The following is a 16,414-nucleotide window of genomic DNA, read 5'->3' on the forward strand; positions in this document are numbered from 1 at the left end:
TACTTTTATTATCCGACTTTTTGATTCTCCTCATTCTAATGGATATGAAGTGGTATCTCCTTGTGATGTTGATTCGCACACCCTTGATAACTAATGATGTTTCATGCTCATGTGGTCATCAGTGTAATTTCTGTAGAGAAATGCCTTTTGAGATCCTTTCCCCAGGCTAAAACTGGGTTATTTGTCTTTTTTATTATTGAGTTATAAGAGTTCTTTATATATCCTAAATGTGATAACCTTATCAGATATATGACTTACAGATATTTTCTCCCATTTGGTGAATTGTCTTTTAACTTTCTTGATGGTGTCCCTTGAAGCACAAAGTTTTCAATTTTGAGGAAGTCCAGTCTTTTTTTTTTCTTTTGTTGCTTGTGCTTTTGGTGTCATATCTAAGAATCCATTGCCAAAATCAAGGTCTTGAAGACTTGCTCCTATGCTTTCTTCTAAGACTTTATGTTTTTCCTCTTACCTTTAGATATCTGACCCATTTTGAGTTAATTTATTTTTTAAAAATTCTATTTATTTATTTGAGAAAGAGCATGAGCAGGATTAGAGGGGTAGAGGGAGAGGCAGACTCACCGCTGAGGAGGGAGCCCAGAGCCTTGTGATCATGACCTGGACTGAAGACATATGCTTAACCAGCTGAGCCACCCAGGTGCCCCTTGAGTTAATTTTTGTATATGGTATGAGGGAAGAATCTGACTTCATTCTTTTGAGGTGGGTATGCAGTTGTCCCGACAGTATTTGTTGAGGAGACTATCCTCTCCCCCATTAAATATTCTTTCACACCCTAGCTGAAAATCAGTTGACTATAAAAACATAAGAGTTATTTCTGGACTCTCATTTCTATTCTACTGATCTATAGGTCTATCCTTATGCCAGTACCACACTATTTTGATTACTGTTTCCTTTGAAGTTTGCAATTGTGAAGTGTGAGTCCTCCAACTTTTTCTTTTTCAGTATTGTTTTGGTTATTGGGGGCTCCTTGTAATTTCATACAAATTTTAGAATCAGTTCATCAATTTCTACAAAGAAGACCGCTGGGATTCTAATAGGTTTTGCATTGAATCTGCAGATCAATTTGGAGAGTATCGCCATTTTAATACTATTAAGTCTTCTAATCAATGAATATGGGAGATTTTTTCCCATTTATTTGGTTCTCTAATGTTTTGTCATTTTCAAAAGAGTATAAGTGTTGCACTTCTATTAAATTTATTTCTAAGTATTTCATTCTTTCTGATGCTATTGCAAGTGGAATTGTTTTTCTTAATTTCATTGTCAGGCTATTCATTGCAAACACATAGGGATGCAATTGATTTTTTGATATTGGTCTTGTATCCTAAAATCTTGCTGTTGGCCTCTTTGTATTAGATCTAATCATTTTTTAGTGTATTCCTCAGGATTTTATACATAAAAGATTGTGTTATCTGTGAACTGGAGTAGTTTTACTTTTTCCTTTTCCAAGCTGGTTGCCTAAAGTTTAGCCTAATCTACCAATCTTCTCCTGATTGCTTTTCATTTCAACCTCCTCTGTTTTTGAGAGCACCTTTAGACTCGAACTTCTTTACACTCTGTTGCAAATGAAGTCAGTTCGTTGGCGAGGATTTTGGAGCTCTTTGTTCTGTAGCCAGCTACTCCCCCTGGGCAAAATCTCTGAGGCTTGGCTCTGTAGCTGGGGGCAGGGACAAGGTGAGCTCCTCTGTAAGGGATGTCTTTGCTATAGCTGGTGAGAGTTAGTTAGAGGGGAGACTGTAGCCTCAGGTCTTTTTGGTTTGCCTCTTCTGGCTAGAACCCCCATCCCATGAACCAGAGTAATGGTGTTCAGGGCCCCACATTCCTCTTGGTACAGTGCTCAAAGTAGAGCCTCTACCCTGTACAAGTGAGGCTTGGGTGGAAGAGGGGAGCCCTACTTACCAGACACACTTGCCCAGTATTTAGTCTCCACAACGGGTGGCCAGGGCTGGATGAACTATGGAGAGGTCTCTCCTCTTACCTTTGGGGAGAAAGGACTCTGTTCTCTTAGCTCTGTCTGGAGTGAGACTGAGTAGGGAGGGTAGGAAAAAGGGGCAAATACCACAGATTCTCACTAATCTTAACACGTTTAGTAGATTTTAACTGTTTCTTCATTTGATGCATGCACTTACAACCATTTCCGGAGGCTTTAAATGTTCCTTAGAAAACAACAAAAAAAAGTCTTCTGTGTCAACTGTACATCAAAAAAAAAATCTGTACAGATTGGGAACTGTAGTCAATAATACCGTATTGTATGCTTGATACTCACTAAAAGAGTTGACCTTGAATATTTCACTAAAAAATATTATCTATATAAAGGTAATAGATGTGTTAATTAACTTGATTGGGAAATCATTCCATTATGTGTATGTATATCCAATTATCATCTGTACAACATAAATACCTCACAATTTTGTCTCTTTGTCACCTGTCTTTTCCAGGTGAGTACACCTAGAAAAAATGACTCATCCAAAAAAAAAAAAATGTTCATCAGCTTTGGCAGGGAGTCAGTCCACAGATCTCTTCTGTGATCATGCTAGAAGTGGGACTCTTATTATTGTTGTTTGATAGAGAAGAACAATGTTCATATATTCGAGAGTCTGGGGATGGGGCCCAGAGTGGGAAGGAAATCACCCAGGATCAGAACAGCACAAATACCTAAGCACAGAATTGCAGGACGGTAGGGGACATTAGATGATACCTGTATTTTACCGGTTAGAGTAATCTTTCCACAGCCATTCTTGCTTGTGGTCCTTTAGCCTCTGCGTGAACACCTCCAGCAATGGAGAACCAACTGCTGTTAATTTAGACTGAATATTATCCCCATGAACAACATAACTGTGGAAAACCAAACACAGCTTGTGCCTAGCAGGATTGGCTGTGTGCACAAAGGAAAGGGGAAACAGAGAAAATAGGTTCCGTGGAATCCTAAACAACTTTATGTCACCTGCAGGTCATGAGAATGCTGTAAAAAGGCACCTAGCTGTTTTTGAACACCCGGTGCCCAAGAGACTGCTCTAATTTTAGAATTAACATAGTGCTTACTAAAGAGGTCCAGGACTCACGGGTCTGGAATGTGATGTTCTCTCACCCTCAGGAGGGGCAGACTCAGGTCCTACTGTTGACTCTGCTCCAATCACTGTCTGATATTCAGAGAGGGAGAACCAGACCACAGAAGTGGCATGTGCCTAAGGAATTTGCCAAGATCTATGATTTACATGCCAACCCTGAGAGAGTTGGCGATGGCCACTCTCTGAAGGGCGAAGAGCTCATTTTCATAGTGGCATCGTGCTGGTTATGCTCTATCCTCTCCAGATCCTTTTTCTGCCCTTCTCCGCCAGCTCCATGGCTCAGGAGGCTCACCTCTGAAGGAGGCGTTGCCTGAGCTCCCCCACTAGCCATCTGGCTATTGTCTTCAGTCAAAGGGGAGCACAAGCAGATGAGAGAGTGAGAAGAGAGAGGCAGAGGTATGTCTCCCTGCTCTGGAACCTGGTCTCTGGCTGGAGCTGTGGTCCTTCTTTCTCTGTCTCAGATGCAGTAGCATGATTTTCGATCCTTGTCATGCTGGGCCTAGGGGTGCTGCTGACAGCTGGTTTCTGGGTGTCGCCATCCCTTGTTTGTACCCCGAACATCCATATCTTTGACACAGATGATCATTAAAAGCTTTTTTGATCTAAGGGATGAATTCTATTTCCTATCAGATAAACTCCTTGATACCATTCTTCCATGATAACAATGATCTTTTGGTCTCCCCCAATTATAATCAAGCCTAGAAAGGAAGCAAGCCCCATGTTGCTGTCCTAGCATTAACTCTAGGGCACCTCATATGCTCACATAGGTCTCATGTAAACAAAACAGATGACTCTGTTCATCTCCTGCCCTGGAATTTGAAGCCTCTTGGATCCATGAATCTGTTAATTCCAATAGCTCTTTCCAGAGGTAGAAGAGGTAACATTTCTGCATAGCTTGGCTCTTGCTTAGAATCAGAACTTTTTTGGTCTCTGAACTCTTTCTGCCTCAATGTGAAATATGTAGTCTTTGTACCTTAGAGGGACAGTGGGAAATTTCAACATGTAGCACACGGTTTCCTAATTTAATTTTGAGCGCTGTCTTCTGAGTTCTGTCCCAAAGTCCTTCTTAGCTAATCAATAAATTTCCTTGTCCATGAGCAGGAGCTTTAAAAAAAAATACTTTTAAGGTTAAGCATAGGAAAAAGCAAGCTACCTTCTTAGGTCTGTGTTAATTCATTTAAGTTCTTTCCTTGTATCCATAGACAGATGACTAAACATTCTATTTATAAATAGAGGGGGCTTCCTAAGACCTAGAGACCCATCATTCCTTTTAGGCATTTATGTCACAAGCCAGCCCAAACTATATTTTACCAAGAGGCTAGCTAGCATACTGGTTTGGATCTTTTATTTATTTATAGTGACAGTAACATATTTGGCTCTTACACATTCTCCTAAAAGGCTGATAACCCCAGTTATCTTGTGCTCTAAGTGGCCAGCTTTCACTGAGTTAGAAATGAGTGTTTGGAGGGGGAGGGGAGACAGGGAACATTCCGACTTACCCACAGTTCCCTAATCCAAGTATGTCTTCAGAACAGCCGTGTCGGCTACCAAGGAAACCTGTGAATTCATCATGGAAGCTGTCAGGCTAGCTTAGAGGCATCAATGATGAAAATCTTGAGTTATTTCTGGAATGGTGATTGATGTTTCAAATAGAAGATGACATTTTGATGGGATCCTGACTTGCTGTGATAGGAGTTAATGAGGATAATGATGATGATAATGATATTTACATTATACTTTTCTTCCAAAGAACTCATCAGTCCTTTTATCTCATTTGTTTTGAAAATGTCCCTTTGGAGTTGGGAGGGAAAGGTGTTATTAATTTGTTTTTCAGGAAAGAAAAAAAATATGTATAGAGAGATAATTGCCCAGCTTTCAGGCTCCATTTTGGTGATGAAAAGAGATGTTTAATTTTTTATTTTTAAATATTTTATTTATTTATTCATGAGGGACAGAGGGGGAGAGAGAGGCAGAGACATAGGCAGAGAGAGGGAGAAGCAGGCTTCCTGCAGGAAGCCCAATGCGGAACTCGATCCCAGGACTCCGGGATCACACCTCGAGCCAAAGGCAGACTCAACCGCTGAGCCACCCAGGCATCCCGAAAAGAGATGTTTAAAAGACCAATTAAACTAAGAGAAATTAAACTTAGAGAAATGCCAGTCTCAGTTCCCATCATCCTATACAAGGCTGCCATATTAAGCTCCAATAATATTACTTCCTGCCTTCAGGAGATCTTCACAGACTGCTGAACTCAGTCCTAATATCCTGTCTTCGCAGGCAAGACTATTGACATCCCAACCTACATGGTCTCGCTGTACTCTTACATTTCCCCATGTTTCAGCCAAACAAATGCACTTGCTTGCCCCTGTCATCTGCCCTGAGTACCCTATTATCCTTCCACAATGTTCACTACACATGCCATAGCTTGTTTGCCTGTCTTCCTCTGTGGATGTAAGTTCCAGGAAAGTAGGTCCTGTCACCATTGTACCATAAGGGTCTAGTAGCGTTAACTGATCCATGATGGACAATTCTGAGGTGTAAACTACGTTCTCCAACCTTCATGCCTTTGCTCATGCTGTTTCCTCAGCCTCAAAGGCCTGACATACTATCTCGGTCTCCTGAAGCCAGGACTGTTCTTCTAAGCCCAGATCAAATTCCAGCTCTGCCATCAGGTCTCCTCTTCTTGGGAACCACCATGACACTCTTCTTTTTAGTTCTTACCTTACCTTCTCTTGTGTCATAATCATTTGTGATCTGGCATAGTCTTTCTTCCTTGTCCCAGACTGCCAGCTCTGGAAAGACAGGAGCTGTACCCCAGAGCCTGGCAGTTTGGGCACTTGTTAAACATGTGCTCTCTTGCCTCAAACTATTGTTGACCAGCATTATTCATTCAGCAAAAGTCCCACTTCCAGCTTGTCTTGTCACAAGAGGGGATTTTTCACATTCTTACCTTCTGGAAGGCTGGGAGAAAGATCATTCAGGGAAGCCCTGCCAACTCTTCCTTTAAAAAGTGTCTCCATTTTCTTCTGTGAAGAGTAAGTACTCTGACACTTAGGTGGGAGGTTCCATTGCCTAGAGGGCCCAGGGCAGGTATGTAGGGGTGGTAGTTGGCATTTTTTTTTTTTAGCTTCTGTGTCCCTTTCAAAGCTGGTCTGAATAAGGGAGAACTAATCAATGCACATCACTGAGAAGGTATGAGTACATCAACAAACTCTTCAAGGAATTTTAATCCTAGTGTGTGCTTCTAGTGAGCATTTTCATGTACCATTCACTTACCATAGAAGACACCAGATTGAATTAACTCTGGGTATGTGTGAAACCTCATAAGCAGCCCATTTTTGACAGCTTGAAGACCCCAGGCTACTAGCAACATGGGCATACTGAACATCTGTGATATAACACTCCATATAAATTAGAAAGAGCTGCTTTGACAACTGTATCATGGAATATTCAGGGCTGTTAAAATTGATGATGTAGATCTCTATTTATTGACATAGAGTGATGCCTGCAATCTATTGCTAAGTGAAAGAAGCAAGCTATAGAACAGCATGATTATGTAAAATTATTCCACATTTGTATATCTATTCATAGATGTGTGGATCATCTTCACAATGTTAATAATGGCATTGATCGGTGATGAAATTTTGGGTAATTTTTTTCTTTACTTCTGTTTTTATAGTTTCTTCAGCATTATTCAAATTTTATTTTAATGGTGAGCAGTTATTTTTACAATCAGAAAAGGAAAACTGTAAAGCTGTTTTCAGCTTGAAAAAAACTGTTGGAGATAAAAAAGACTCATTAAAAAATCTTCAAATTTCCTAAAAGATGCTTATTGTAAAACAAACAAACAAACAAACAAATCCCACAACCAAACTTTTGCATGAACAAGGAAAAAACCATTCCACTGTTTCCATGACTGAGCCATATGATGTGCTAATCATTAGGAGTGAAAGGGAACAAAGGAAGCCTCTAAGGAGGACCACATGTGAAATCAAGAACTCCCAGCATGGGTGTCACGCATACTTTAAGTGCCTGAAGTATGAAGTATCACTTCAAATATCATTTTAATCCAAACTGTTGATGGCAGTTGATTTACAGGTACAGGATTTCTAATCATGGGACAACAAAGAAAGCTTCCCATCTCTGACAGCAAAGCAATAGTGATTTTGTTAACTACAGCGGTTCCTGTTGCAAAAAAGAGACACATGCTGTTGGTCACAGTACAATTCACACTTTATTCCATCGTGATTGGTATACTTGTAGGATCAGGACAGCAAGAGACTAAAATCAGTGCAGAACTTCTCTGGACTAAAGGGCCGTGAAAGGCATGACTGGTTTTGGCACACAGAGTGGATAACCATACATTGGCTAGAATGTGATGGTCAGTAAAACAAAATGCACAAGTCTAACACAATGTTGAAATCATGGCTGAGTTCTGTAGAATGTTAACGAGTAAATAATCACAAAGACTAACATGCAACTCTATATAAGTCATATTATTCATCTACAGACTATTTCACCCTTAGAGATGAAGAGATAGCCTTAGTAACCTGTTCACAGTAGCTTAAAGAGCAATCCATACACATTGGAGATCTGCCTGTTGATTTCTATAGCAATCCATTATAGTTGAAGAAGTAATGCTAAACAATGTACTTTCTTTATATTGCCCCTGTTAGATTGAATCTTACTAACCAAGTAATTCTGACTTAACTTTTCCTTACTTTAATACGATTTCTAATGTCTTTACAAGGTCAAAGAGCAGCTTCTGTTAGTTTATCCCTATAAATCACAATAGACTAGAGGAGAACCTATATAATGGGGTCATCTTTCCTCTGCAAATATAATGTTATGCTGATAAGAACATCAAAAAAATACTACTACTATGCTGCAGATATTTGGGGTTTTCATGTCGTCACATCACATAAGGAGTCCAAAGAAGACAGTCTAGTCAGTGACGTAGCAAAGAATACAATTCTGGGGAGGAGGCACATAGATTCTAAAGTGATTTCTTGAGACAGAGTCAGCGAAGAGGAAAAGAAGCAAAGGAAAGGAAAAGTGAAAAACAGCCTTCTGTAGAACAAATTGTTCAAAAGAAAAATCTATTCATTTGCAAATGACTCAATAATACAGTTCTTCAATCTGGATGATAGAAGTAAAGATATTGAAAATTATATGCTACTTAGCTTTAATAGTAAGCCTAAGGTGGCTGATTGGGTTAACTCTCACAAGGTGGTTTCTGAGATGCTAGACTCCCCCAGGGAGAAGTTCTGTTTTTGCTAGCACATGGCCAGATTTAACCCAAAAGGGCAGCCATAAATGTGGAAGACAATTTTTCCTTATAACCTTGAGCATGTGAGCAACATTCGTTTTCTCTCTGTTAAAAACATACTATTTACCCATGATGAAGCAATTCGAAATAAGTGACCAAGATATCGTTCATTCACAGGATACTAGAACTAAGATATCTGCATGTGAAATGAACGTAAAGTTAAGCAAAAAGGAGGAGAAGGAATTTCTTCATATTCTGGCATAAAAGTCATCAAATAAATGAAAAAGATGGTAGTGGTTAAGGGTGTTTTGGTTTTCCCAGAGGCTTATCACTTTCATTTACTAAGGGGATATATGAATGGAGGGAATTCTATCTTGGTCACCAGACATAAGAAGTGTTTGGTCAGAAATATATAGGTAAGGTGGCTCAGTCAGTTAAGCATCTGACTCCTGATTTTGGCTCGTTTTGAGATCAACCCCTGGCTACCCCCACCCCCTCCCTCCAGAGTTTCCACACTCAGTGGGGAGTCTGCTTGAGATTTTCTCTTTCTGACCCTCCCCCCATCCATGTGTATGCACTCTCTCTCTTTCTCTCTCTCTCTCAAATAAATTAATACATCTTAAAAAAAAAAAAAAAACCACATAGGTAAGCACAGCAAGACTTGAAGTCGTATTTCTTAATCTCCCTGATTGTTAATCTCGAACAACAAGCTACAGGCAATTCAGGAAAGGTGGAGATGACTAGGAAGTTTGATAACATGCCTGGATCAGTCACCATTCCTTGGAAAGTACCATTTCCCTGGCCTGCTAAAAGGCTGATTCTTTCAGGTGTAAGTAAAAGACAATGATCTCTCCGTTCACTGCGGCATTGTTCTTTGTAAGAGGCCAGCATCAATTTCAGGTTGTGTAATTTAAAAAACAGAGAGGAAAGAAGTTTTACTTGAATTCCACAGTATATATTCATAGATATTTCAAAGTAGAATTGTCCATTGTCTGTGGTTTCAAGCACCAAGCTGATCACTTCCTGAACATGCTCCATCTGGCTCTCACTAGATCATCAATAATCATTTTTAGATGTAATGTTTCTTTTGAAAGAAGTAACTTTGCTAGACCCGGATAATTGCAGGGGGTAGAAGGCTGGAAGCAGGGTGAATCCCAATGAATGGGGGTGGGAATAGACATAAGGAAAAAAATAAGACTATTCCCCAAGGTCCATAAATGGTCAGCAGTGAAGCAAAAATTCATGGAATGTGACTTAAAGACTTTCTGAGATACACCCATGGGTGTTTCCAAGCTTTTTGATCTACAATCCTCAGTAACCCTCTGGAGCTGAATTTACCTTCTGAGGTGTGGTGCCCTACTTCTTCTGGGATTTAGATCTTTGGGGCAACTTCTGTCAGGATATTCCTCTGCATAGTTAACTCTCTCCCAGATTTTGTTCACAGTTCTCCTGGGGGACTCATTTACCCTTCTTGGGGGAGGGTGAAGGTGGTGGCTGAAGATGTAGCCATGGGCCAGAGGAGGCTAATGTGGCAGAGAGGAGGGACCTGTAGGAAGGTAGCCAGAAGGAAGACCATAGATTTTACCCAAGGTAATAGAAATGGGAAAAGGCAAAAGAAAGTAAGAGGAAACAAACTTTCCAGAGTTCAGATGAAAAAAAAAAGAAGGAAAGATGGAGAATCCAGGGACCAGGGAATTTCATAGGAACCAAAGATGATTAATTATACAGAGGAAAAAAAAAAAAACAAAACCAAAACCCTGGCCAATCTGACTGATCAAGAAGACATTCTTTAGCATATACTGGCAACTAAACAGCACCTATAAATTCACACTGATAATACAAACACTAAAATGAGTGTTTCTTTACTAATATTAATCACAGTTCAGTAATTCATTAGCTCTATATTTTCTAGATTGCTTAATTCATTTAGCAAATCACAAACCCACAGTTTAGGTACCACTGGGAGGGGAGGGAGGGGAAGGTGCATAACGAAGCAAACTTATAATTAGACTTTTGTAAACCAGAGTTAGTAGCACAGTGGCACAGTAGATTGTCAATGAACACAAGAGTGGTACAGTAATCGGCCTTGTGAGTGCAGTACTGCCGGCTACAAGGGAGGGACTTCCACTCAGGAGTCTACCTTCTTGTTAATTAAAATCGAGCTGCATGTGAGCAGCCCGTCCACCTTTTCCAGTTCAGAATGGCTCACGGGGATCAGCATATGGTCCTTCAGCTTTTCATAAACCTGCAGCAGGAATCAAGGAAAGGTAAAGCAGAAGGATTATGTTTCCGCCTCTGTCTAAGCCCCACCCCCACCCCTTCACCTAGTGTGAGAATTAATTTGGCTTGTGAGTTTAGGCTTCTCAACCATTTAACCTCAAGATGTGCATGTGATCTACACCACACGTGCCCACAGCCATACCAATGGAGTGAGCAGCACTGGTTAACCACTAACTTTATGCTTTAACCTCAAAGCCAAAGATGTGTCAAAAATGTGGTTGTTACTAGAGAGGCCTTCAGTCTGGCTGTTGTCACTGGGAGATTGAATGATACATGAAAGCCAGTGAATATTACTCTCCCTCTTCACACTTTAAACCCTCTCAACTGTACTTTAAGGTTTCTTTCCTTACCAACACCCCTGGAAAAACTTGACGAAATAGAATTTAAGGGAAGGATTTCAGGTCAAAATTGCTTTTAAATTACAGGTGTGAATTTTATAGCATCTTTTGACACTAATCGAAAGCATGTGTCAAAACTTCGAATTAACAGTCCACAGATTTTTCTCTGATGATCAAATTAAGCACTTTTTAAAAAAATACAAAATCACTTGAAACACATTGTCTAAAAATACAATCTACCATGCCTCTTTAGGAAGCACTTTGTTCCTTAAAATTCAGTACAGTGTTTAATTAAGAGTCCTGGGGTCAGAGTTGGGCTCCAAACCCAGTTTTGTCAACTCACCACCTAAAGTGTGATTTCAGCCAAGTGCCATGTCCCCTCTTAGCCCTGGATTACTACTCGGTCATATCAGAGTAACAAGAGTGCCCTCATAGGGCTGCTATAAGGAATAAGTAAGATAATGCACACAGTATGCTTGGCCCAGTGCCTGGCACAGGGGAAGCCTTGGTGAATGTGGATGTTATCATTGTTACTGTTGATAGACACAGGGCTGAATCCAGAAGCAGTTAACCATCATCTGGTTGTCAGATGATCAGTGTGGCTGGAGAAGCCCTAACGATCCAGAGCTGTGTTTCTCCAAGCGAGTTCTGTGACCTAGGTGGTTGTTGAAATTGTAGATTCTAGGGTGAAGGTCTAGGAACCTGTATGTTTAACAATCCTGATGCACAATAAAGTATGAGACCCTCTATTCATCTGAGAGCTGGTTAAGTTCCATCCTGGGGTCAGGGATCCTCTTTTTTTCCTCAGGTTCACACTTTTAGTCATGGACATAGAGAAATCATCTATGTATCTCCCCACACTTTTCTTTTTATCTGCTAAGAAGCTGACTGATTCAGAGGATATGTCTAGTAATTGTACGATATCGCGAATTTGAAAGGTGGCTAAAATATTTTCTAAAATTTTTAAAGATACAAATTTTTAAGCCATTAAAAAAAGATCAGTGCTTATTAAAGGCTCTTCTGTAATGTTGAGTGTAAATATCTGATTCCCCTGGGTAGCGATGAAGATGCTGAAGTGCCTAAAAGAGATAAGGACATTTGGAGTGTCTGTCTATGGATGAGCACTGCTGTGTTTGCGTGTGCAGAAGAGACTGGCAGGATGCCCTAGAAGACAAGGGACATCTTAGACCAGGAAAGAATTCCATATCTAGAGACAACTCTCCTGTTGGCACACAAATGCAGAGGCTCTTAGAGGGACAGGTGCCTGATGGCAAGTATATCTTCTTTTTGCTCCTTTTGATCCTTCACTACCAGGGACATGGAGCCAAAGGCACCCTCCTCCCCATTTTTTTTTCAGTCCTGACAATGAGCACCTACCTCTTTGGGTCATTCATACTTCTCTGCTGTAAAAAAAACAAATGACCTTCTGATGAATGACAGCTCAGATTTGTCAGAAAACAATGACACAGTTGACTGTCTAATTGTAGGTTTCTATGCTTAATGAGTATCTAAGTGAGGGAAGATATATGTAATCAGAGAGGTAGCACAAACTTGGGAGACCTAAGTACTTATCTGAAAAGCTTTGAATACCGGGCATCACTTCAATTACTGTGCATGTATTAGTGATCAATGATGTGAATGAGAAGAGTGAGTTAAATAAATTTTCCTCACGCCCTAAAGTATATTATCCCTTCTGCTTTCGTAATGATTTGACATGCATAGAGGAAAGGAAGTCTCTGTTATTTGTCACTCCATCATGAAAAAAATCCCCAGGCAGGAAGACTGTCATGGAGGCCTACTCAGCTGCAGTGGCCAGGAAGGATGTTTTTTTACCTTTGCACTTTCTGGATATTCTTCTGGGGTTCGATGTAGCAGGACGTGGCCTTTGCTGGGAATATTTAGGTATATACAGTTTGCGGCCATGTCATCAGGCACAGTGAGTTTGTCATAGCGGTGGTCACTCATCTGTTGCATGATCTAAAAAGAGAAACAAAGCAGCTTAAGTAGAGCATTTCCTCACACTTTCAAACAGAAGGAAGGCAGTGTGTGGGTATAAGCTTGCAACGGATGCCTAAGAATGTTCCTGTGAAATTCCTATTTCCTCTAGTCATTTAGATTCCCAAGAGGAAAACTCCATGAAGCTACGATTCTTTGGAAGACCTGCAAGGTTTCTTCTTATTGCTTTTCTGAAAGTGTGTGTTTGTGATTTTAAAAAGGTTTTAAAAGTATAATTTTTATAGTTTTTCTTGCTAAGACATATCAATGACACATGAAATGGGCACATATACAAAAGGCCCAGCTGGGGTTTTAATGACATCCTTGGCTGAGTAAGCAGGGCTGCCCTGGTCTATAGGAAAAAAGGACTGTAGTGGTAATCATTCTGGTCGATAATCTGATTTAGCAATAATCACACACACACACACACACACACACACACACACACTTCCTCATGTAGATATACTTAAATTGAATTAACCTATCTGTTGGCATGTGACACCCTTAATACAATAAGCATAAAAATCAGCTGAGAAGACTGTTAAACTCATATTCCTAGGCTTCACCCCCAGGGATTCTGATCTGGCAGATATGAAGTGAGGTATAGAAATTTGTATTCTAAAGCTCTCCAGATAATTCTAAAGCAGATGATCTCAGACCACACTTGGCAAAATAAAAAAAAATAATAAAAATTTTTAAAAACCCCACTACTGATTTAACAGGTCTATTAATCAAATGATGGGTTTTTTAGTGCCTTAGTATGTAATAACTTTAAAATGTTACAAAAATGAACTCGCACAAAATTTAAAATTCGATGCCTTATCCTCATCTCCCCAACACAAAACAAAAACCCCCTTACTACAAAAATATCCAAACACCAAAACAACCACCCCTTTACTACAAAAATATCCAAACACCAAAATCAGACAAACAAAAAATCCAAATATTTTTGGGCTTAGCCATGTAGACTTTTCCCATTCTTTAGCAATATCCATACATTTTAAGGAATTTGCTGAAATGTTACGCCATAAAGTTATAACAAGATCTTTTCCATAATCTGGTTGAATCTACCTTTCTAACCAGGTCTCCCTTTACCCTTCAATATTTGCATAGAAATGTGCTTCATATTACTAGACTTCAGGATTAGGTACTCTTGCCCACTCAGCGGTGGCAGCATTGGACAGTGAGATTCACAGCAGGGAAAGTGAAAGAGACTGCATGTCCCCTGTAGAAAATTCATTCCAAAGAGAATATTAAGGGTGGCACATAGTAAGTTCTTCCCGGCTCACCAATCAAGTAAACCATTCACTTCTCCTAGTGTGGGATGTGTCAAAAGCTGGGAGAGGGCAGGAGTAATCTGATAATGTAATATCCTTTGCACAGAAAGAAATATCAGGAATGGGGATGAGCTCAAGCACTGTACCCAAAGGCTGAGAGACACAAAGATGAGCAGGACACAGATCCAGGTTTTTCCTTATGCTGTTCAAGAAGACACTATACTCTGTGGTCCTAACCCAAATGATTTTGGATATAAAACAATAGAGAGTGGTGGACCTGGGGTAAACTAGAGAGTTTGTAGCACCTGAAAGTATTAAAACAAAGAAAGAAAAGGAAAAACTTCGTGTATATCGAACTGAAAATATGTCTCTGTGACCCATGATTTAGTAAAATGGTCCAGAAGCCTAATGAGCAGATGGATTTCTTCAGATATAAGTGGAGCGGTCTCTAAATGCAACATGAAAGTTAGGGTTTATGAAACTTTCAGCAATCACTCTTGATCAGTCTGGTCAGCATGTTTCTTTCTGCGTCTAGAGAATGGGAATGTACTATGTCTGAATCTCTATTATGGTGTGTAATTGAAGGTGGGCCAAGATAGCTAGTCTGCTCATTTACAGTTAGAACTGACTGTCATCCTTTATGTGGATTAGATCAAGTTACTGGAGAAATTCAGGATTTCTTCCAAAACCACCAGGAGACAGTTCCCTGGGCCAGAGGGTTACTAAGTAGGACCTCAGGGATTCAAGGACCTCACAAAGATCCTTAAAACATAGTGTGTATAGCCATTGTTAATCTGGTCAAGCTCAGACACAAAGAAAATGAAATCCAGAAAATTGAGTATTTCCATTGACCTAATTTTCTGAGCAACTGGGAGAATTGTGGGCAACATGATTTGGTCCATCACATTCAGACTAGTTGCTCCCACCATTCAGAAGCACTAGATAATTACCAGTTGGTTTTCCAGTTTAATTCATGGTCTACAGATGATTTACTACATTCTTTATCCAAAGGTAAAGAAATCACGTATCACTCCCAGTGTAAGATGAGTTGAAAGAGAAAGAAGCATGGCAAGATCACACTGATGGGCCTGACTGTACCTTTAAAGGTCCCATGAGCAGCCTGGTCAATTTCTCCACCTTTCGGTCTGACTCATGCATGTCCGGTAGTTGACTACAAAGCAGAAACATGGAATGTTGTACATTCCAGAGGAAGTGTTATCAAGGAGTGTTATCAGTGCTGACTTCTTGTTTATCAGTGAGGGAACAAATTAAAATCTCCAAGGTTGTGCCTACTTCAGAAAGTGCCCAATTTCTTTTGACAATGGAGACTATATGTCCTTTCCTGGTGTGCTTTATTTACTTGGGCTCCCTCTCTTTCCACCCTCCCTCCTATCCTCCATCCTCAGCTCCTTGAGTGAACAATCCTGCCACTTTGGTTCCTCTGTGTTTGCTTTGTTCTTCAGTTAATGACATTTATTTGAAATTGTAGTCACTGCTTTTCCTCCCTCATTGGTGTTTCTCTCTTTTCTGGACCTTATATTTATAATTTATAGCTTCTGGTGGGAATATTCTTAAAATTATTGACATCAGAGCCAGTACCCAACCTAGCGTTGTTTGAGGACAGTTTTTTTTATTTTTTTTTTCTCACTGTTGTCAGGAAAGGAATTATAATACTCTTGGCAGGGAAATAATTTAACACTGGGAAGAGATAAAGTAATTCACTGATAAATTCCTCTGAGAGTTACTCTTAAAATAAATGTCTTAACAAAGCCACCTTAGGAAAAGTTTTTCAATCAATTTATCAAGGGCCCATGGTTATCATTTCAAGACAGGCTAAAAAATGTTCCTAAAGAAATGACTTTCAACAACAGGACAGGCCCCATTTGGAGTAGTGAGTGGTTTAACTGTGGAAAGGAGAAAACACAAAAGCTATGTCAGGCATAGTCTTTCTAAATGAAAAGGATTCAGGAAGTGGTAACTATAAGTAATAAACAAAAAATACATTGTTTTTTCTTGAAAAAGCTAAAGGTGCTTATTCTAGACACAAAGAGTTTCTGTGTTTTGGAACAAAGAACAGGTTTCTCTTTTCCTGTGAGAGTAATTGTTTGCCTTTCTTGTATATGCTGCTATTGTCTGAGTAAGACAGCTTGCCATTTATTTATAGCTGGGTTC

General features: G+C 39.9%; 1 protein-coding gene and 1 long non-coding RNA gene across 5 annotated transcripts in view; one reads left to right on the top strand and one right to left on the bottom strand.

Annotated features, from left to right (window-relative positions):
• The first annotated feature begins 3,067 nt into the window (after positions 1-3,067).
• Positions 3,068-16,414, top strand: part of LOC144318364 (uncharacterized) — a 66,415-nt gene continuing 53,068 nt past the window's right edge. Inside the window, exon 1 of one of the 2 annotated variants that reach the window (XR_013384227.1) lies at positions 3,068-3,479. This is a non-coding gene — a long non-coding RNA (uncharacterized LOC144318364). Of the gene's footprint in view, positions 3,480-5,834; positions 6,119-16,414 lie in introns of those variants that run through there. The other variant, XR_013384226.1, reaches the window with a different exon arrangement.
• Positions 7,299-16,414, bottom strand: part of DDAH1 (dimethylarginine dimethylaminohydrolase 1) — a 134,372-nt gene continuing 125,256 nt past the window's right edge. For all 3 annotated transcript variants that reach the window (XM_077905280.1, XM_077905278.1, XM_077905279.1), the window contains exons 5-6: positions 12,804-12,947; positions 7,299-10,597 (exon numbers count right to left, since the gene is read on the bottom strand). In XM_077905280.1, coding sequence (XP_077761406.1) covers positions 10,481-10,597; positions 12,804-12,947 — 261 coding nt within the window. In that variant the 3' untranslated portion in view covers positions 7,299-10,480. The remainder of the gene's footprint in view (positions 10,598-12,803; positions 12,948-16,414) is intronic.

Source organism: Canis aureus, chromosome 8 (assembly GCF_053574225.1).
Source record: "Canis aureus isolate CA01 chromosome 8, VMU_Caureus_v.1.0, whole genome shotgun sequence".
Taxonomy (NCBI): domain Eukaryota; kingdom Metazoa; phylum Chordata; class Mammalia; order Carnivora; family Canidae; genus Canis; species Canis aureus.